This window comes from Brassica napus, chromosome A3 (genome assembly GCF_020379485.1).
Source record: "Brassica napus cultivar Da-Ae chromosome A3, Da-Ae, whole genome shotgun sequence".
NCBI lineage: Eukaryota > Viridiplantae > Streptophyta > Magnoliopsida > Brassicales > Brassicaceae > Brassica > Brassica napus.
Window position 1 is genome coordinate 31,369,183 of NC_063436.1, and position 22,757 is coordinate 31,391,939.

The window sequence follows — 22,757 nt, forward strand, 5'->3', positions numbered from 1 at the left end:
TCTCCGGGAACCAAGATGGCGAGCGACTTCTCCCTGTCGCTCTGGACAGGTCGCTCCAAGCTTCGGGAGCGACCTCGCTGGGTCGCTGCGAGAGGTCGCTCCGAGAGCGAGTTGTGTGTCTCCGGACGTGAAAACGCGAGCGACTTTGTGCAGTCGCTCCAACGGGTCGCTCTGGATCGGGAGCGACCTTGGTAGGTCGCTCTGAGAGGTCGCTCCAGGGTCATCTAAGACTGTTCGGAGTAATGAGAACGCGAGCGACTTCATGGCGTCGCTTTAGGAAGGTCGCTCTGAGAAGTGGGACACAGCGACTTCGTGATGTCGCTCCGGGAGGTCGCTCCCATGCTCGGTTCGTCCAATGGTCACCTTTTCACCTTTTATTAGCTCCAAATAACCTCATGTGGTACTCCAGTACCTAATAGAGACTCATGTATGCAAAATGCAACCTAAACATGTCTGAATCCTAATCTATATGATGAAAATGCTCATGGATGAATGGATAAAACAATGCAAATATGCAAGATATCACACGACTATTTCAAATGTGTCCATCAAAAATGTATCCACAAAAGTGTATCCACAAATATCAAAATACACAGTATAAAATTTAAATTTGATTTTTATAAATATTAAAATACAGATATACACATGGATATCAAAATATAATGAAAAAAATTAATAATTTATTTTATGTGTTTATATATTTATTTATATATATAAGATACAAAATAATGACATATATAATATGTTGGAAAATTTAAAAAGTTACTTTTAGTATAAAATACTCTTGTTAGATATAAAGAGTCAAAAGAATACACACTTTCTCTCTCTTTTATTTTTGTACGTGCTTTCATTTTTTTTATGGCAAACGTGCTTTTTCAGCCATTGGATCTTCTTTTAAAATTTTATACTTGTGGCCATAATTAATTCTCACATGCTTTCATAACTCATACAAAAAACGAAGCCACGACAAAAAGCTCTGGTCCCACTAACTCAACCGAATCAAACAAAAAAAAGAAAACTATCTCGTTAGGTCAAACAAAGGGCATTTTGGTCCGAAAATTACTTTGGGAACCGGGAATGTACTCCTCCAGCAAGAAGTGTCTTATACTGTCAAAAAAGAGAAAAATGTGTCTTAATTGGTAACACACTCATAATCTTAAGGGAAATTGGGAGACGTAACTATAAGACAAGGCAAAATTAAGCATGTAACCATAACATCTAAGAGGCTATGATATTTATACAATATATACTATTTTGTCCTTCTTCACTTTCACATTTCTTTTTCAATTAATTTTATAAGTTTAAAAATAACTAATTCAGAATTTTTATATATCTATAAAAAATATAGATGTTTTTTTGTATATAAAATGTTTTGAATTTTGTAAAACTAATATATATTTATAAAATTGAATATTTACAGTTATACTAAGGTTATGTTCTATTCTATTTTGAAATATAGAATATAATTATAATTATACAATCTCATTTTCTTTCATTTCTCTGTCCTCTCTTTTCTATCTGTCTCCTTATGTCCTTCCCTCTCCGCTTGCCTCGTTTCCTCTTTCTCTATATCTCTTTTTTTTTTTCTATAATATGTAATGTTAAATAATATATTATTGTATTATATTCTATTTACGAAACATGGAGTAGAATTATAATTATTATATTTTTTCTTTTGCTCTTTCTCTCTCTCTTCCCCCATTCTCCCCTTCTATTTCTCCCTCCCTCCCCCCCTCCCTCTCTCTCTCTCATATATAGTTTTTCACATACCATACTATATGGTCATCAAATATAGAATAACATTTTTTTTCTAATTTGTATTATAACAATCAAATATGCTTTTCATATGCTATAACATACATTTAAGCATTTATTTTACAACAATTATGTTTTTTCATATTAGACATTGTGTTTACTTTACTGAATATTACAAATAAATAATACCCAGAAACTAAATTCTTTTTTATAGTTATATTTTTTTTTCAAATGATCTATTCTATATTGACATTGTAAATAGAATAGTATCTAACTGTTATGTGACATACAAACGCTCACGCGCTACAGAAGAGTCTAACGACACACTTTCCAAACCATGTGTATATTTTTAATTCTTTTCTCAATATGGTTATACCACAAATTCTCCCTAATCTTAACTTCGTCCTCATTTTTACTGTTTCACGGAAAATTTGATTTTTGTATAATCGCTTTATTTCTATTTAACAGAACGAAATAAATAAGTTTCTATCTTGATTTAGACAGTTAAAAAAAAATATAAATAGAAGTTTCTTACTTGAATTCTTGATCCATCAACATAAGTTATAAAATCCAAAATACTATAGTGAAGAACTGGTTAGACATAAAGTGGACAATTATGGGGCATTGTAGGCTAACATTGGGCATTTAGGTCAAATGTATTAGGCCCAAATTCATAATTTATGCTTATCAATATGTCTTCCTTTCGAGGGTAAATTCCCAAATTCAGATCTTAGTATTGATGTGTTCTCATGTTTTCTTATTTCTAGGATAACTTATTTAAAGCTGTTTCATAGTGTGTAGTGTGTACTCGTGTTTTAAGATAACAGTTTAGTTTGATTTCTTCTCCATTATCCCGTCTCCAAAACATTATTAAAACTAATTTAATCATTAGTTTGCTTATAATTACATTTAAATAATTATATTAATATAGTACAATTAAACATAACAGCACTAGAGTAGATCAATAAAACCCATCATAAGTAAACAAATAAATAAAAATTGGCAATGTCGAAGATGACATAAGAAAACTCCACAAATTGATAATAATAGAAATAATTATAAGGTGGGTCGAAGTACACAACATGCACGTGTATTCCCCATGGACATGTTTCGTCTTTCGTGCATGGCATTGTCCTTACTATGGCCGCAATAAATTTCAATCCGTTCTCATCACCACCCACCAAATTATACTCTTTTAATATCATATACTAGATACATAATACTTGCTACATATCTACACTTATATTATTGTATTGCATCGTCGGTTGAAGTAAAACATGCAGTTTCTTCGTCATCATAGAAATCGATAACAATTATTTATGCTATACATGAAAATTTGGCGATGACAAATAGACAATAACAAATTCTTGAAAACGGATACAGATCAAATTTCTAGAGCATAAAACAAGAAACTCGATAGAGATTTAACTAACTTAGACCACATGAGTAGGAACAATATTAGTTTACATATAATCCATACACATATAAATGAAATCATATCTCAAGTTGCGTTTGGCTCTAGTACTATAAATAAAAGAGAAAGGGACAACCTAACCAACGCTTATAATTTGACATGACAAAATATACAAAATAATTAGAAACTCTCATCTTTGAGCCATCACTAGCTGTACGTATGGCTCTTTCTGCCTTACCCACCAATATTGTTTGCTTCTCTTCTTTGCTATTTTCCAAAATATATTTGTTTGCTTATCTGCCTCCTTTTGCCCAAACACTTTCGTTCTTTTCAAGGATCTATTATCTAATGATCTTCAACTGGGATATGAGAGGTTCTCTCGACGGGAGCCACTCGAATCGGAAGCCTCCGCTTCATCTTAACGGTTGGAAATGACACGATCTTGTCTTCCTCGGCTGTCCAGCTACAAGTATATCATTACAAATATATAGTTTCATCATCAGAATATATAGTAAAATGGTATAATCAAAACACATATATAGTACGTTTTGGTAAGAACGTAATTCTTTTTGTCGTCCACGACTTATACAGTTATACACGTTACTGTATTTAAACATGGGATGTGACATGACACTAGCACAAACCACAAAAGTTACATGAGGAATTGATTTATTGCGAAACACTTGAAAATTTGAAGACATTATCGGTTTACCTGTATCGGGTTACGAGTTGGTGAAGAAAGATGGCGATTTCGAGCTTCGATAGTTCTAAACCAGGACATAGCCTTTGTCCACCACCAAAGGGTGTGAAGCAAACATTACTGTTTGCCGATCCATTAATTCTCTGCTTAAGAAGATAAGTATTAGTAGGTGACATTCGTCGAACAACTAACTCATGATGTTTATAAATTATAAGGACATTAATGAGAGGAAATAGTCACGCACGTCCCATCTCCACGGATCGAATTGATAGGGATTCTCATAAATGTCTTCATCCATGTGAACCGATATGAATGATGCCAATACACACCATCCTTTTGGTATTAAGTAACCTGCCATTCACCCACCGGAATTTATACTATATGGTTATTCCAAAATCAGTGTTATCTACTAAATAGATCTAGTCCAAATAAGATAAGCATGTCGCTGCATTTGATTTGATTTCATTTCAATTAAATGAAATACCTAATGGGTGATTTTATATAATGGTAACTGAACCTAATTACCTTTAATTTCTACATCTTTGAGAGCCTTCCTCCACACACCGTTAATGATATTAGCCATTCTCAACGTCTCATTGATCACCTGTTTGTGTTTCGAAAAGGGAAACAAGAAATTAAAATTTAGAAAACAAGAAGATTAACCTTTTGATCAACTTCATTGGTACTTTTCTATAGATAATCAGTAGTAGTAATTTATACAAAAAATGGTAACGTATTTTAATTAATGAAACTCACATTTTGAGTAAAAGAGAGAGACATATAGTCTGACCAGTTATATTCTTCTCCCGACTCCAATTTCCGCCTCTTCACATCCATATTCTCCTCCTTCAATTAATTAAAAAGAAATTAATCAAAAAATAAAAGCTTGAAACATCGACAAAATTAACAAACAAATCTAAAACAACTTTAACAACAAAAAAATCTGATAAAATATTGAAAAGGAAAGCTAACGCGTTTTGATTGAAACATTAATGAGAGAGTTGAAAACAAAGCGTTTTCCGTGACGCGAACGCTGTTTTGACACAATTCGTACAGACAGGCGTTAACTCAAATCGTCCTCTTCTGACAGCCATCCACTCCACTCTTTTTCAATCCTACGGTTAATATACTCTCACGTGTCTATTCCCTTCCACACGTGCGTGTGATCGTGTGTCTCGTCGAGAAGACTTTCGATAGTGACTTGACACGGACACAAGTCAAAACTCTTTTCTCTGGCCACACTGGCCCACACTATAATTCCCTCTCTAAAACTAAATCTTAGCCGTTAAAATCTCCTCAAATCGAATCTACGGTTCACATACGTCGGCAATTTGCATACAGAGACACACACGTGTGGGTGCTGTGTAAGTTTGTATATTAATACATACCACGAGTTTGGCTAGAGCGACGGGATTGTCACTTAGGAATTTGACAGCCAAGGTCATTGCCGTAGGCATCGTTTCCTCCCCGGGTATCATCATCTCTACGATCTTCCCGCTGACGAAATCCAACGGCTGAGATTGCTTATCTGAAGAAGCACCGTCACTAACGTCTCTTAGTAGCACATCCACTGCGTCATTCGCTGGAGAGTTCTTCCTCTCCGCAGTTGCCACTTGCCTCTCCTTCACAACCTTCTTAACTATCTTAATCAGCCTCTCTTTCGCCTGCATGATTAATTAGTTCAAGATAAATAAATATTAAACCCTAGCAAGTTACAAGCGAATATGACTAACAAAATAACAAAAATGTACGATTCAGTGATATACTCAGACCTTTAGGGATTTATAAAGTCTAGTTCCAGGGAAGTTGATGGGAATACAAATCAAACCCTTGATGAATTCTTCGAACTCAAGCTTGAGAATTTCTAAATCTTCACCACGGGATATGCTCATCAACAGTTTTACTAATATCTCAAACGTCATCTACGAAAAATAAAACATTATATAGAAACATATATACTTAAACTCAGATAAACATAACATGTAATCTACAACATGTTACATGTGTGAATTGTAAAAAAAAAATATTAATCTGAGTCTTGTAAGAATACCTTTTTGATCTCGTCTTGGACATGAACCACGGGAAGCTGAGCCCAAGAATCTAAAGTGAGACCAACCGAGGCCTCAATGTCTCGAGTGATCCTCTCCTTGAGGTGAGGAGATCTAAAGAATGCGCCAATGATCGTGTGTAGCCTCTTTTGATGAGGTCCATTGATGCTGAGAATAGAGTTTTCTCCAAGTAGTTCGGTGATTGACTTAGGGTATGCAGGGACGAATGTGTTGCCATGGTTTTGGAGCACCACTTTGTTAACCTCTGCATCGGTTGATATTATGATTGGTGTCCCTATTATGTTCGTCTTGAACACCTTCCCGTACCTATATATATGGTTCACATGTAGAAAGATTTCGGTAAGAATTACTCATATGATATAACTAGTTAAACCAATAAAAACAAAATGCATCCTCTCCCACATCACTTGGTATGAACACTTTACGCGTTAAAAGTCACATGAAATATTATTAATTTTTAGTTACTGGTTGAAATATAGAATGGATATAAATACCTATGATTTTCTTGTTTGAAAAGATTTCTCGAAAACTAAAAAAAAAAACTGAACGAGATAAATGTATGAGTGGTAAGAAACTAATTCTTGGTTTCTATATATTTAGCAGGTATTCGTTGGTAAATCACTGGGAACTTTTTGTTTGTCAGTAAGAGTGTAAGGTATTTTTTAACACTGAAAATTCATTAATATTCATCAAAAGATTCAAGAGCAGGATACATATCTTTGAAGGTATTGAAGAGGTATTTGAGGACATATCTTTGAAAGTTTATCAGTATGCAGAAAATAATAATGAATAGCAGAAGAGCACAACATAGATGTTTAGTTTGTAATATATTATAATAATAACAAAGGAAAATAATATATAAAACAGAATAGATAAAGATGACACATGAAATGAAGTGAACTCAATCATAAAAAAAGAACAAGATCCTCTGCTAAAACTATTTTGCTGCTGTATATGGCCAAGAAGATGAAGACAGGTTGGTTTTGTCAGTCTTTTTATAATCTTTCAAATTATGTTATGTCCAAAAGTTTTAATTTATCTATTCGCACCCAAAGAGTTACTTGTATATAACAAATTCATTATCACTATTACACTATATGATCCCCTGTAACTTTTTCATCTTCCTAGAAATGAGATAAATCGATTGTAATTCAGTGGAGTTAATTAGGTGTTTTCATTTTTTATTTAATTCGAATAAATTGGTGTACATTGGAAAATTGATTTATAAGAATATACAAAAAGGAGAGAATCTTCACGAATCTAAATTCATAATGAAGCATTTAACTCAGTATTTAAAAAAAAACACTGGACTGATTACGCAGACAACACACATTTTGAATAGTCTATGAATCATTTTTTTTTCTTTTTGAAATCGTGTTTAAAGAGGTTTAATCCAATTCTATTTTTAAAAATAAAAAATTAAAGGACTTGTTAGGAAAAATTATTTAAGAAAATCTGGTTGAAGGAATTAAAAGAAAAGGACTTACAAAGACTTTCGTTTGTCCATGAAGGTAACAGGCCTAGAAGAATATCCACAAGCAATAAAGGCTAGGGTTTCTCCGATCACCGGCCATCCTAAGCTTCCCTTCGGAATCATACCCTTCTTCGTCCCTTTCTCTTGTTCTTCATCTTCATCTCTTGTTTTCCATTTTGTTAAACGAATCCAGAGCCGTGAACGGAGAATAATTCCGGCCGTCAAAACCAAGAAACCAACGACCCAATAATCCATAAAATAAGATGGCCCAAAAAGATTACCGGAAAAGACTTGGATTATCGGAAAATACATAAACACGCACCAAAAGAAGCTAACCACGCCAAAGCACATGAAGCTATTGCACATGTATTGCGAATATAGCAAAAGAAATATGAAAAAAAGGAGTAGATGATAGAGAATTAGGTTTCTCAAATCTCAAAGGCCATGCATGAAGAGAAAGTGAGAGAAACAAATATTTGTAGAGCTAAAGGTATGGTAATGTCATTTTCAATGGGTGCCGAAACAGAGGAACAAATGATATAAAATCCACTTTAAACCGCTTACATAGAATTTTTTTGTCAAGCTGTATATATCATTGTCTAATAAGTATATTTAAAATAACAACTAAAACAGTCAATCACTAAATATAATACTATGCAACTTTAAAAACAACCAAAACAGTTATTACTATTAATAATTGAAGTAACAATATCTACTTATTTATTGCTGTTTGATTAAATTATTAAACGTTCGCTTATAGTTTATGTTGAATTTTGAATTTCACATATTTTGCTTTTGCTTTCTCGTATAAATGGTATAAAAACCACTAACTGAATCGTTACCACACAAATTGTTACTTAAAACATAACATATCAACAAAATCATTTTAAGAAACTTTCTAATAAATAATTTAAAATAGAAAATTTATAAAGACGACGTGCATGTATTTTAACTAGAGGAACCAGTTTTGTATTTCACAATTGGGTATTTACAATTGTAAAAAGTGTGATAATATCTAGAATAATTATTATCTGTCATAAATTTAAAATATAGCTATTGTGATTGAAAAGGATATTTCAACATTTAGATTACAGTTTAGATCCTCAATACATACATTAAAAAGTTATTTAGTATAAAATATTATGGATTAAATTAGATTAAGAACTGAAACTAACTAAAACAATATGACACTTCTATAATTTCATATTGAGTTAGATAATTAAATTAATAATCAGTAAATTACAAGGAAACTAATTTAGACATTTACACATAAGATTTTGTTATTGATATATCTTATCATGTTTCACTATAGTGTTGGTATATAATTTTAGTTTCCATTTATTACTTAAGTGACTAAAGTAATTATACTATAAAATGATTATCATTTTTAATTTGATATATTTCTAAAAATCATACATTATATATATTTATGTATGAAATAACACATATCTAGTTATTACTATGGAAATTATTTCTTATGATAACTTTGCATTTTGAACACAAAGTAATAAATATTGTGAACACAAAGTAATAATTACTATGTGAAATAAATAAGAGATTTATATTATATTTAGTAGTAATAAGTCTTAAACAAATTTTGGATGTTTTTTCATTGTTTCTGCTTTTGTTGTTTTGCAGACAAGAAGCTTAGATGTTAACTGGGACCTTACAATTTAAGGGTTTAGTTTCGTTTAGGATTTTAAAATTTACATAAAAATTATAAAATATTAATATTTGTAGTGTAATAATTTATAGACATTTTATTTATTTTATTTAAAACGGCCAAGTGAATAGAAGTGGAGTTGGACCTGGGCGTAATACTAATACTCTTGAAATACAATTAATCTAAGAGAGCAAAGAAAATAAATGTTGTGGTTTGTAATGGAGGAATAAATGAGGGGACATAAACTAGGAGCGGCTATTGCGCCACGCTTAGGCCGTTTTGTCTCGTCTCATTTTTAGGAGAGAGTTACATATTTAGACACATTTGTCTTTCTTCTTACTCAATTAGACACTTTATGTTTGTAGGACACAATTGCTGGTTTCGATGCAATATTGAGACCATAATACCCTTCTGCTGAGGAAACAAGATTGGCTGCCGTAAGAGAAAACATAAAGGTAGTTTATTAGTTTAGTTGACATATTAATTGGTTTTGTATTCCTCCAACATATTTTATTGGTCACTATTGTAAATTATAATGTATAAAATTTTATATTTATGCGTAAAAACAAATTATGATTTTTTTCTCTTGTACATTTTGATATCCATAATGTATATATTTCTTGAAAAAGTTATAATATATATATATATATATATTTATGGATGGTACAGTCGTGGATGGAAAATATGTGAACGTGTGGACGAAGCTACGTGGACGAATTTTCGTGGACGAGGTTTTTAATCTTACAAGAGTTTCGTAGACGAGATTTCGTGGACGAAGTCTTGTGGATAGTTTTAGTGGATTGTAAGTTAATCATTTTCATAAAAAGATGATCAAACTTTTCTTTCATATATAGTAAATTTATCATCAAAAGGACAATAACTAATTTCAAATAGACCGAAAAATTCTAGCTAAAGTTTTTTTAACAAAGTTCCATGAATGAGATTGTGTGAATGAGGTTTGTGAACGAAGTTTCATCAACAAAGTTTCCAAACGTATCAACCTCCGTATCCACTACCACCTTCGTATCCATAACCACCACAACCTCCATTCCGGTATCCACATCCACCTCCACCGTAACACCACCAAATCCACCTTTCGAATAACCACATCCACCACCATTATATCCACGAGTCTCTTGTATCTATCCTCACGTTTTCCATCTCTGTAACCACCTCCTCCATAACCACCACAGTCTCCACTGGATCTATCTTCTTCATCATCAAAGAGATTGAAGTGACTAACAACTCAGAAATCTTAGGAACTACTTGCTGCGGTGGCTTCTACGGTGGCAGAAGCAGCAGCGATGGCATCCTCCATGTTCTCACAAAACTTGATTGAACCGGTTCTTTTTTTTTTTGCGTGCTTGATTCTTCAGCATATGTTAAACTTGATTAGATAATCTGGAAACAAAAAAAAGGAGAAATTTACGACGACACAAGTAACCACTAACACTTTGGATTAATATGAACAAAGATTTTACAATGGAATATGAATTGGGAAATGAAAAAATTAAAGTTCTGGAAAAAGATAAACAATTAGTTCGCAACGAGATAGATATGCTTTAGATGAATAAGAAAGAGAAAAAACAATAAATGAAACAAATTGTTTTCTTACGTAAAAAGAGATCAACTTGGTTAAAGGGTATGGTCGTAAAAGCATCTTTAGAAAGTGCTCTTCAAGCACTATGTGCTTTAGAGTATAATTGCAAAGTGAAATTGTGTCTCTGAGTGTAATTTTCTCCATTTTTAGACATCAGATAGCTACTTCTCACCCCCACCCAATTCTCTTCTATCTAATTATTTATTGCTTTCATTATTCGTTTACTTTTAGAAAATAAAATCATTGTTTTTTTTATTTTAGTCGAACTATTAGCAACATAGAACATGTTAGTATTTGATTTAAACTCTGCTCTAGACACCTTTTAAGTTTTAACTGATGAACTTATTAGTCGTTTATATATGATATATGCAATTTGTTTTGGTTGTGCATGCTATTATTATGTTTAGATCTCAACAACATCAACATGATCCACTTCCCCGGACCACATTGTTTATTTAACCAAGCATACATGATCAAAGCAACTAAAGATCGATCAGAAGAAGAAAAGATCACCCAATGCATTGAAAGAATAAAATGATTTGCGCAACTCAAGATCTACTTTTAGATTTTGAAACAATGATGAACATAAGTTCACCGATTAGTACATGATAACAAATCATGACAACCACAGAAAATGATAATGTATGCTAATCAGTGCCACTAAACTAGTACTAGTGTATTACATTTGCCGATGCCATTATATGATTATTGATATTTATGTTATTATGTACCCGCACTTCTTATTAAATACTTAAACTAAACTATACTTTGGAATACTTAATCCAACTTTGTAGTTGGGGGTTGTGATTACTACCACATGTCACAGGAGTTTATTAGACTTCATATTTAAGACTCACATATTAATTAATCGAATATATGTCTGATAGAAAGCCGAGGTACACACATGTTTAATGAAAAGGTCGGTCCACAATTAATTAATTAGAAAGCTTTCTGCCTAATGCGTGTATTATATACTTACTTGACCCCAACTTGTAACAACACTTGTACCAAAAAAAAACTTGTAGTAACTAACAACACAAAGCATGTGACATGAAAACCACTTCTGAAAATAAAAATGGCCTAGTAATATAGGCTGTGTTATTATTATCTTGATACCTATAGCCTAGACTCCACAGATAATTTAAAAATGTATCGAGCTGTGAACCTTTAATTACTCTACTCAGTTTATTCATTGCTATTAACAGAGTCGCTTAAAAACAAAGTGAAGTATGGATTGAGGAGATAGATAAATGAGGATTCGTTTTCAGTGTCCTTTGAGAAATAGTAATGCATTTTGCATTTGAACTCGATTTTGCAATTTGCATTTGGTATAGTTCTTGTATGGATCAGAACAATATGACTGTTTCTTCTTTCTTCAGTGGTGTTTCGTTTGTCGGCTGCAATAAAATAAAAGGATGTGGAAACAAAGCATAGTAGAAAGAAAGAAAGAAACACAAAAACAAGATTGACTTGTCACCTTCAAATCAACCATTTGGTGATTTTGAAAAAAATAAAATCATTTCTCATTAATGTATATGTTTTTTTGGAATGATTATGATTTTGGATTTGTGGATCCATACATCCTTTAAGATGAAATTCAGATGATATACATTATTATTCTGGATAGTAGATTTTTTTTCCAATGATATTTAAGTACTCCATCCGTTTCACAATACATGATATTTTGCTTTGATGCACAAATACTAAGAAATTTATTTTCGTCTAAAAAGTAACTTTGAAAATATATTTTAAAAATCATTCAACCAATTATAGAAATGACTGCAAAATCTGATTGGTTACACAGTTTTCAATAAAGTTAAAAATAAAATAAAAATATCAAAACATCATCAATTTTTGAAACAAAAAAAATCTTCTAAAACATACATCTATTACGAAACGGAGGGAGTATATAACTTGCAATATTTTTTTACTAAACAATCTAAAATTTGTAACCATAGACCAACTGATGGTTGGTTATTATTGAATACGACATTTCTCAATCTTTCTCAATCCTTTTTGATTTTTTTTTTGTTGGTTTACAAACCAGTGAGATTCCCATGTAAAACAATTGATTTGGATAAACTATAAAACGTATACGTAAATGAAAACAAACAAAACAAAAGTTGAACGTGCACAAGACGCAACAACAGCATGGACACCAACATCATGAAACAAGGACAGTTTCCTAATCACTAGAGCTTCTCCATCCAAAGATGCTCTCGTCGATTTCTCAAATCCGAACCTCTACAAAAATCCCCCAATCTCAGGATTACTCTTCATATCAACACCATCAAGAAGACACTCTTTATCAAACAGAAGCTTTCTCCGGTATAATAATACGAATCTTTATTAACAAGATCCAAGTAAGCTTCACTAGTGTATTCTCTTTCACACCAGACTCACATAGCTCCTAAACTTCACGGCATATGGTCTATGGACTCTACATGACGTGACCGCTCTCTCCCTCTTGTAAACGGAACAATGCAGAAGAAAGCACACATATGTTGTTGCACTTGCAGCCAGCCTCTCACAACGGATGCAAAAGCCGTAACAGTGTTCTTGGAGAGGGGTTGTGTCCGCGTGAGTCTCTTCTGAGTGTTGACACCTTTCTGTTCATAGTCTACCTCTTACAATAGCCTCGGGAGGTTTCTATACGCAACGTCGGAGTCTGGTGGTGCGTATAAGAGCAAGATATAGAAACGTATAAACATAAGCGCTAAGCACAATCATCGTTCAACAGTAATGGCATGTAAAGTTACAGAATTTGGAGCGGTAAGAGAAGTGTGGGCTGGCTTCAGCTTGGGTCATGAGACTTGCTGCAGTTTGAGAAACAGAGTAGATTCTACAAAAACGCAGCGTTTCGTTATTGGATGTCAACAAGAAAACGCAGCGTTTCCTTATCCAGATACAGGGGTGATATTGACATTTCAATTAAGTCTCCTCTTTCTAGTTGTTGTCGAACTAATAACGAACATTTTTTTTGGTAAGAGAGAATTAGACGTAAGTGCAGGAGGAAGGAAAAGAATAATGATGATGATCCGTAGATGGAGAAGATCAGGAGATTTCTTAAGATCTGCATGTAAATCTCTAACTAGCCTCCGACAAAAACATAACTCAATGTCTCCTTCTGTTTCAGGTTCGGTTTTTTTTTCCGATTTTACTTTCTTTAAATTTAATTACACCTGGAAATTAAAAAAAAAAAGATTGAAACTTTGGGATTGGATTTAGGATTTGTGAATCGTTACGAGTCAAAAGGAAAGACCTTTGAGTCAAATGCTTGGAATGATCATAACAGAGAGCTTGATCATCATTCATGTGTTGGTGGAAACTTATGGATGATGCAACAGTATAAATCATTTGGTTCATCATCATCATCAGCATCAAAACTCCAGAGAAACCCATTGTTTTCTTCGTTAGAACCGAGAGATGTTAGCTTCTTCAATGAGATACTGGGTGGTGAAAAGTATGTGGTTCAAGATGAAGAGAGGCTTGAGACTGCTAATACAGATTGGATGCACAAGTACAAAGGATCTAGTAAGCTGATGCTCTTGCCCAAGACCACAGAAGAGGTTTTTTTTCTATATGTAACTTATCATTTAATTGTTTGGATTGTGATGAACATTTGTGTTGAAGATAGATTTATGTTTTTGTTGCAGGTGTCTCAGATACTTAAGTATTGTGATTCTAGGAGTTTAGCTGTTGTTCCTCAAGGAGGAAACACCGGTCTTGTTGGTGGAAGTGTCCCTGTCTTTGATGAGGTTCTTCTACACCTTCTTTTTCTTCTACACATTGATTTGTGTTGATAAAAAAATGTTGGATTAGTTGATTCTAGCAGAAGTGAAATTAGGATTTGTCTCATCTTTGCAGGTGATCATCAATGTTGGCTTGATGAATAAAGTCTTGTCCTTTGATGAGGTAATTAGCAATCTTATATTCAAAACAGCAGCTGCTCCTCTTTCTTTTCTTTTTAAAAGTGTCAGTTGCTACATAATGCAGCAAGATTCTATTAGATACAAAAAATATTATTACCTAAAGAGTGATGTAACTACATGCTTGGTGATGATCTAATGATCTATACTTCAGGTTAGTGGAGTCTTGGTGTGTGAAGCAGGATGCATTTTGGAAAATCTGGCAACTTTCCTTGACCCAAAAGGGTAATAATAGAAGAGAAGAGTGTTTTTGGTTATTACTTAAAATTGTTCGGTTAGCAGCAAACATAGATTTATGTTTCCTCTAGTTTTGTAATGCCACTAGACTTAGGTGCAAAAGGAAGCTGTCATATAGGTGGAAACGTTTCAACTAACGCTGGTGGTTTGCGCCTTATCCGTTACGGCTCACTTCACGGAACCGTATTGGGTAATAATCAATTTATAGTCCTAGTCACTCTATACTTTTTGGATCTCATCTTCATTGTTTTTCATGTTCTTACCATATCCAGGTCTAGAAGCTGTCACAGCAAATGGCAATGTCCTTGACATGCTTGGAACTTTACGCAAAGACAACACTGGATACGACTTAAAGCATTTGTTTATCGGTAGGTCTCATCATGACCTTGTGCTTATACAGTCACTTCATTAACAAAAAGAGACTTATAACTATCTCACAGGTAGTGAAGGATCACTTGGTATTGTGACTAAAGTTTCTATACTCACACAACCAAAGATGTCTTCTGTAAATCTAGCCTTCATAGCTTGCAAAGATTTTCTCAGCTGCCAGGTTTTGATCATCTTTACACTTGTAATCAGATTCTCTTTACTATAAGGAGATGACGTGTGTGAACTATTGTCTCTTATTATGTTATTCCCTTTTCTCAGAAACTTCTTGTTGAAGCAAAGAGAAATCTTGGAGAGATACTGTCCGCTTTCGAGTTTCTTGATAACAACTCCATGGATTTGGTAAAGCTTTTACTAACTGTTTGCATTAGTCTATGATTTTTTTGCTAAACCGATATTCGTTTGACAGGTACTGAACCACTTAGACGGTGTCCGTAATCCAGTTTCCTCTTCAGAGAACTTTTATATTTTGATAGAGACAACGGGAAGTGGTGAAACTTATGACAGGTAAAATGAATTTGTAATTAAATCACTTTAGAGAGTTTGGCCTTGTCTGATTCAAAAAACTAATGCAGGGAGAAGCTTGAAGCGTTCCTTTTAAAGTCACTGGAACAAGGTTTAGTCTCTGATGGTGTAATAGCTCAAGACATAAACCAAGCATCCTCGTTTTGGCGCATACGAGAGGTACCCACTTTAGTATTTATTTAATCTTGATGTTACACAGACGTATAGTGTCATATATATTTTACGTTGCAGGGTATAACAGAGGCGTTACAAAAAGCAGGAGCTTTTTACAAGTATGACTTATCCTTACCTGTTGAAGAGATTTACAACATTGTCAACGACCTTAGAGGGAGATTAGGTAAAGATACATATCACTGCATTGGTTCCTAATAACTTTAAAAACTGAAGATTGCAACCAACCCATGCATATGCTTCAGGTGACTTGGCAAATGTTATGGGATATGGTCACCTTGGAGACGGTAATCTTCATTTAAATATCTCAGCCTCGGAATATAACGATAAGGCAAGTCCAAATATTGATCTAAAAAACACTTGGAAGATGTCTTCCAAAGTGATTAATTTCATTTCACTCTTTACTTTGCAGCTTTTAGGTTTGATAGAACCGTATGTCTACGAGTGGACATCAAAGCACCGAGGAAGCATCAGTGCAGAACATGGATTAGGTGTGATGAAAGCTAATGAAATCTTCTACAGCAAATCACCAGAAACTGTGAGCTAACAAAACAACAAATGGAACCAACATATCTATAGAGCTTTGATTCTGTTCTTTAAAGGGTTATAATGTTTTGCAGGTTGCATTAATGGTATCCATCAAAAAGTTGCTGGACCCTAAGGGGATTCTCAATCCATACAAAGTTCTTCCTCACTCTTTCTTCTCTCCCTAAGGTAAAAAAAGATTATGCTTTATAATGATGCACCGAAATTATTGAAAGCACCTAAGAGGAATCAATCACCTTTTAGTTTTGGGAATCATTGACATTCTTTTTAAAAATAAATGCAAGGTGGGGATGAGAGATGATTCTTTAAAAAGAAGAAAATGGGAATAAGATGAGGAGCCTAAGTTTGAGCAGTGTGATTGATGCAAAGGAACAATATAAGCAAGTGTTGATTAAAAACTCACTTAAACTCACTAAAGTGTATATATGCTTGTTCCATGTTGTTGTCACTGTCTTAATATCTTATTATCATTGATAAGAAAGAATAAAAAACCTATGGCGCTTACGTGTACTACAAGTTTGCAGTGTATTTAGACCGAAAACTCGAAAGAGAAGAATCTATCATCATAATCTTCAAGAATCTATAATAGGTCTTACAGAAACAAGATTAGTCTAAAGATCTTATCGGACCAGCTTTAATTAGAACGGAGTAAACCGGAAAAAAAAAGGTCTCTCTACTTTAGGAAATAAAGGTTTTTCTGAATTTAGATTTTTGGAATGTTTAATGATTATATTCCAAACTGATCGTGATCGTGAGAGTAGCAAAAGCGTGTAAAGATTCGGTTTCTCCAGCACCAATGGAAAGACATGATAGAAACGACTTGGGGTTTGATGACTGGACATAGATGCTATGCTTTAAGCACAAGTTGAAGGTGATAAGACACTATAAAAAGCTCATGGATATTGGCTAAGGAGACAAACACACACCCACAATCTTCTTTCTCTGCACTTACACTCACTGTTAATAACTTTAAAAGACAAATGACAACTTCATCTGAATCAACTCGCAAGGTTGGTTTGTTGCTTCTTTAACTGTATCTAATAAGTTTTTTTTGTTATATCTTCTTTGTCTTGATCATGTCTCTGTTTTCCATTTTGTTTAGGGTCTGACCAAAATTGCCACAAATAGACTTCAGAAAGAGTTCGTGGAGTGGCAGACTAACCCTCCTGCTGGTTTCAAGCACAGAGTCTCTGATAATCTCCAACGGTAAAAATAGCTTTATATACCCATTTTTTATCGTCTTTTCCTTAATATCGAAAAATTGATGATGTGAAAGTGTAAATTTTGGTGTAAAAAGATGGACTATTGAAGTGAAGGGAGCTCCAGGAACTCTTTATGCCAATGAAACTTACCAACTTCAAGTGGAATTTCCTGAGCATTATCCTATGGAAGCTCCACAGGTTATCTTTCAGCATCCAGCTCCACTCCATCCTCATGTTTACAGCAACGGTCACATTTGCTTGGGTAAGAAACAAACACATTGACTCACTCGTGTGTTTGCCCTATCTTTCAAAGTCTGATAAGAAGAGCTTCTGTGTACTTTTGGTGATGCAGATGTTTTGTATGGTTCATGGTCGCCTGCAATGAGACTAAGTTCAATCTGTCTTAGCATTCTCTCAATGCTCTCAAGCTCCGCTGTGAAGGTTTGTCGTGTGTTTGTCCTTTCTCTTCTTTCTATGGCTTTGTATGGTATGGTACATAGTCTTCTTATGACGTTTCTTATTCTCTTATGCTCATTCTTGCAGCAAAAGCCGAAAGACAACGACCACTATTTGAAAAACTGCAAAAATGGTAGATCTCCAAAGGAAACGAGGTGGCGGTTCCATGACGATAAAGCATAACACCTCCTATAAGTGTGGTGTCCTTTAATGTTGTAATTAGTAACTAATTGTATGTCGAGTTCTTGGCCTGTTTTTATCTTCAAAACAAGAACAGTTTCTCTCGTTTAATCACACAGAAAGCTTGTGCACATAAAGTCAAGAAATAACATAATTTATTTATGAAGTCTGAACCTTCTGTTGAAAAGAGATCATCCACGACTGCGCACAGTACAAACCAAGAAATGATAGAACTATTGATCCAAAAGAAGAAACCTTTGCTCCTAAAAGCCTTCGTGAATTTAATCGGCTGAAGGCAAAAATGTGTGTGTCTAACTCTCTAAAGAAAAAAGCTCATGAGACAGTTCCATGACATCTTACATTCGTAATAAACACTTGAAGGACTACTCAGTAGAGCTGAAGCTTCATCTGTTCCTTGTTCCATTTTAATAACACCTGCAGCCAAAGTCTCAAGCTTTAGCATGTGATTTAAGGACTAAACTGGTGCAACGGAATCATACAAATGCTAGAGTATCTAATACCAATAGTCGTCTCTAGACAAATCTAGTAACATGCTAAGTACTACACCAATAGACTATAAATACTATTCTAGCAGCTGTTCCTCAAGATTTACTTCAATCCAAAGCCTTCTGCTTGAGCGAGCAGAAGAAACTTCAAAAGCCCCTCATGAAACTCGATATAAATCCCAGAACCAAAGTTCCATATAAAAATAAGCAAACAACTTTACACAAACCCAGAATCAAACATACTGTTTCTTATCAATTCCAAGACATCATAGCTACTACAAAGCAATGCAACAAGATCCATACACAACCTTGCTCAGTGCTCACAATCAGAGCTAAAGTTAAATAGAAGAAAAAGCAAACAATTTTATGCAAACTCAGAATCAACACACTGTTCCTTTTCAATTCCAAGACTCCATAGTAATTACAACTGAACAAAATCAATACACAACACTGCTCACAATCAGAGTAGAAGCAAAAAGCAAACAACTTTGCGCAAAACTCAGAATCAAACATACTGTTCCTTATCAATTCCAAGACTTAATAGCTACTACAATGCAACAAACTCCATATACAAGACTGCTCACAAGTAGGGCTAACGTTCCATAGAAGAAAAAAGCAAACATCTTTATGCAAACCCAGAATCAAACATACTATTCCTTATCAATTCCAAGACTCCTCAACAAAAATCAATACACAACACTGCTCACAAGCAGAGCTCACGTCCCATAGTAAAAAAGCAAACAACTTTACGCAAACCCAGAATCAACACTACTCGTCCTTATCAATTCCAAGACTTAACATTGCTCACAATCAGAGCTAAGAAAAGAGTACCTAAAAGGTCACTCCATATCAACTTTAGCACCAACAGCCTTCAACTTCTCTATAATCTTCTCAGCTTCCTCCTTACTAACTCCCTTCTTCAGCAACGTAGGCGCTTTCTCCACCAAGTCCTTAGCCTCCTTCAACCCCAAATCCGTAACCGACCTCACCTCCTTAATCACTTTAATCTTCGACGCCGATTCAAACCCTTGCAGCATCACGTCGAACGCCGTCTTCGCCTCCGCCTTCTTCTTCTCCTCCCCCTTCCCAGCCGCCGCAGCTCCGGGACCACCTCCTCCTCCAGATCCCGGAAACGCCATCGCCGCCATCACGGGCATATCGGAGACGCCAAGCTTCTTCCTGAGGAGCTCGGTGAGGTCCATTGTCTCCAGGAGCGTGAGGTTGGAGAGCTCGGTTACGATTTTGGAGACATTTTCCGATTGCGATGAGTAGCTCCGACGGGATTGGATCGGGTGTGGCTGGATGGATCTCAAACCTCGTGAGAGATGGGAGGAGATGATTCGTAGGTTTCGCATAGTTAGTTACCTTCTTCTTCTCTCTAGCAAGCTGGAGAATTCATGTTAAGTGAGGGAGAAAGTATAAACCCTAAGTCCCTAACTAATCGAAAGTCATTTAACTGGGCCGTTATGGGCCTCTGATTATAGAGAGTATTTGAATTATTTAGGCCCAAAACAGCAGTTTTACACTCATAATTTCAATGTTTCCAAATAATATTTATGGTAGAAACCAGTTAGTTCATTAGTTTAGTTAAATATTTATTAATTTTTCTATAATATAAAATTGGATTTTGAATTTTAAAAATGTGATTCATTATTAACTATAAAGATTAATAAAAAATATTTTGATACATCATGTTAATATGATGAAAATAAAATTGTTAGATGTAGATTAATAAGTGATGCAAGTAAATCATAATAAACCAGTAGAATTATCATTTGTAGAATGAATGATGTAATTGCACAGTAAACCAAGAGAAATAAAAGTTAAATATTAAAAACTTCAAAATAAAAAAGAGTTATTTTGGTTCTTTTTTTTTGCTATTTTTGTGACAAAAATTTAAAAAAGGCTATTTGAGAGAATTGCCTATAAATCAATGTTAAATCAATACATTTCATTCTTATTTTAACACAAAGCAGAAATAACACAACATAAAACTTCGAATTGCAGATAGAATAAAAATACAACATATCACAAACAAATTAAAGCAAAATGTCATTAATACATTTCTTTCCCCACAAAATGTTTTTTATTTATTTTAATTTCCTCATATCACGCATTCAAGAGTTTATCTTCCTGCAGTTCTTCCTGATTTCTCCACTCGAACCCGTCAAGGGAGAGATGTTTCCCATCTTGATCATGGATTCCGCAAACTGCTCGAAAAACTCTCCTTGATCCTCTGCGTACTTCTTTACAAGCTCTCTAGATTTATCGTTGCTGCTGAACAGAACCTGGTCCGAGTTCAACAACCCCATGTTCTCCACCAAGTTCTTGAAGTAGCTGTTGTCGAACTTCGCCGGGCTGACCTTGTCCAGCACCGAGAGAATCTGGTCTCCTCCGGATCTTGGACACTTTTGGCGCAAGTTAGCAGCGAAAGATTGTTCCAGTGTCATGTCTGGACGACCGTTTCCAGACTGGTTGTATAGCCTCTGTCTGAAACTCGTGCATCTCGAGAATCCAATGGTGTGACTCCCTGATGAGAAGCAGTTAACCAAGTTAGGTAATATTTTTTTAAAAATATTATGTTCCGTGCATGTGAAGCAACTATGCTAGTGTGAATGAATCTTACCGGAGAGAGCGACAAGGTCGGTGACATCAAGTCCTTGGCGTTTGAACTTTGTGAGAATTGTCTGGAAAGTGTTGTTTGGTGCAGGGATGTTGTTGTTCGAACCACTCAAGCTTGCACTTCTTGAATCTCTTCTTCCCAATGGAACCATCCAACTTGGTCCACCAGTCTAAAACCAAGAACCAAACCGAATCAGCTATTTTTTCATTTTATTTTCAGACAAGAGAGGTTGTGGAGGAGGCGAGGCTTACAAGAACAGATGAGTCTCTAGCGGCTAGGGTGAGAGCATCAGCGCAAGAGACAGTTCCAGGACATTCTTTCTCAAGTTGAGCTTTGACCTGGTCGACAACATCAAATCCACGAGCTGATTTTCGGTTAGGGTTTGAGTTTTTCTCACTCGTTATCCTCCCACCGCTGTCTAGAAGCAAAGAGCCATCACAACCCTACATTTCACAGTTACCTTGCTCAATAAGTAACTAAACCTAATAAACAAAAAAAAAATGATACACGTAACCAAACCTGAACAAAACAGTCGTGGAAATGAAGTCTGATCAAGGAAGCAGCCATACGAGTCTCTCTAGCAACAGCTTTAGCTACAACTGATCTCACTATCTCCCCAGCTTGTGGGCATGAATGTGCATAAAAGCCTGGGGAGAGTTTGCCTCCGTAGCTCTTGTGACAGAGACAAAGAGGGAGAAAGCAAAGAAGAGAAATAACAAGGAGAAAGCTAGTGAGTCTTGCCATTACTTTTATAACAAGAAGATGAAGAAAGGAGAAGAGTTTGTGATGAAGCAAGGGGAGATGAATGAGGTATTTATAGTAAAAGGCTTTGAAGAAGAAGTAAGAAGTGGAGTTGTTATTAGCTAAATCTCAAGATTTACAAGAAGATTAAAAGAGACAAAAGTTAAGGTTTGGTACCCAACATTACATGCTTAGTTTGACTAATTAGCCTCTCTTTTTTTTGGTTTAGTTATATATACAATTGATTTGACTTAGTTGGAAGGAGAAAAGAAAAGCAAGCTTTGAAGTTTTAATATATGAAAGTTGATCTTTATCCATGTGTTAACGACTCATAACAATGATTTGAAGACTGTTAATAACTATTTCTTTATCTCTTGTATAAGTAAAATTAAAAGCGAAGACAAAGACCAAGTATGAACAGAATAACTTCATCTTAAAAGGAAAGAAAGAAAAACAGCAATATAGTGCCTAGATTTAACTAAATCTAAAAGAAGAAATGGAAATAAAATATATTTACTTTTGCAAATGACTTGGTTGATACTATACATTAGGATATGTTAAGAACTTAAGAGTGAGTCC

General features: G+C 34.5%; 5 protein-coding genes across 7 annotated transcripts; 2 read left to right on the forward strand and 3 right to left on the reverse strand.

The window, feature by feature from the left end:
* Positions 1-3,144: 3,144 nt before the first annotated feature.
* On the reverse strand, positions 3,145-7,925 carry LOC106451959 (3-epi-6-deoxocathasterone 23-monooxygenase CYP90C1). Its single transcript, XM_013893958.3, has 9 exons — positions 7,426-7,925; positions 5,920-6,244; positions 5,642-5,791; positions 5,258-5,533; positions 4,626-4,715; positions 4,395-4,473; positions 4,114-4,220; positions 3,882-4,012; positions 3,145-3,632 (listed from the first exon to the last, which is right to left on the reverse strand). The coding sequence occupies exons 1-9, from the start codon at positions 7,776-7,778 to the stop codon at positions 3,515-3,517; spliced, it is 1,629 nt and encodes a 542-aa protein (XP_013749412.1). The 5' UTR covers positions 7,779-7,925; the 3' UTR covers positions 3,145-3,514.
* A 4,972-nt stretch (positions 7,926-12,897) lies between these two features.
* LOC106451960 (D-2-hydroxyglutarate dehydrogenase, mitochondrial) lies at positions 12,898-16,980 on the forward strand. Its single transcript, XM_013893959.3, has 16 exons — positions 12,898-13,811; positions 13,904-14,244; positions 14,332-14,433; positions 14,543-14,590; positions 14,759-14,829; positions 14,913-15,031; positions 15,114-15,209; positions 15,282-15,391; positions 15,490-15,570; positions 15,638-15,735; positions 15,804-15,912; positions 15,985-16,090; positions 16,170-16,255; positions 16,337-16,462; positions 16,545-16,638; positions 16,755-16,980. The coding sequence occupies exons 1-15, from the start codon at positions 13,418-13,420 to the stop codon at positions 16,635-16,637; spliced, it is 1,980 nt and encodes a 659-aa protein (XP_013749413.1). The 5' UTR covers positions 12,898-13,417; the 3' UTR covers position 16,638; positions 16,755-16,980.
* A 217-nt stretch (positions 16,981-17,197) lies between these two features.
* LOC106451961 (probable ubiquitin-conjugating enzyme E2 17) lies at positions 17,198-18,474 on the forward strand. Of its 2 annotated transcripts, XM_013893961.3 has the most exons (5): positions 17,264-17,480; positions 17,573-17,676; positions 17,768-17,934; positions 18,025-18,113; positions 18,216-18,474. In XM_013893961.3, the coding sequence occupies exons 1-5, from the start codon at positions 17,451-17,453 to the stop codon at positions 18,309-18,311; spliced, it is 486 nt and encodes a 161-aa protein (XP_013749415.1). In that variant the 5' UTR covers positions 17,264-17,450; the 3' UTR covers positions 18,312-18,474. The 2 variants fall into 2 exon arrangements, with proteins under 2 accessions (XP_013749414.1, XP_013749415.1); XM_013893960.3 differs by having other exon boundaries at positions 17,198-17,480; positions 18,025-18,474.
* On the reverse strand, positions 18,447-20,272 carry LOC106451963 (50S ribosomal protein L7/L12). 2 transcript variants are annotated; one of them, XM_013893962.2, is made up of 2 exons: positions 19,646-20,272; positions 18,447-18,743 (listed from the first exon to the last, which is right to left on the reverse strand). In XM_013893962.2, the coding sequence occupies exon 1, from the start codon at positions 20,167-20,169 to the stop codon at positions 19,654-19,656; it is 516 nt and encodes a 171-aa protein (XP_013749416.1). In that variant the 5' UTR covers positions 20,170-20,272; the 3' UTR covers positions 18,447-18,743; positions 19,646-19,653. The 2 variants fall into 2 exon arrangements, with proteins under 2 accessions (XP_013749416.1, XP_022575321.1); XM_022719600.2 differs by having other exon boundaries at positions 18,447-18,749.
* Positions 20,273-20,750: 478 nt separating this feature from the next.
* LOC106345263 (peroxidase 49) lies at positions 20,751-22,244 on the reverse strand. The gene is made up of 4 exons (XM_013784488.3): positions 21,957-22,244; positions 21,689-21,880; positions 21,441-21,606; positions 20,751-21,344 (listed from the first exon to the last, which is right to left on the reverse strand). Exons 1-4 carry the CDS (start codon positions 22,179-22,181, stop codon positions 20,932-20,934), a joined length of 996 nt encoding a protein of 331 aa, XP_013639942.1. The 5' UTR covers positions 22,182-22,244; the 3' UTR covers positions 20,751-20,931.
* Between the last annotated feature and the right edge of the window lie 513 nt (positions 22,245-22,757).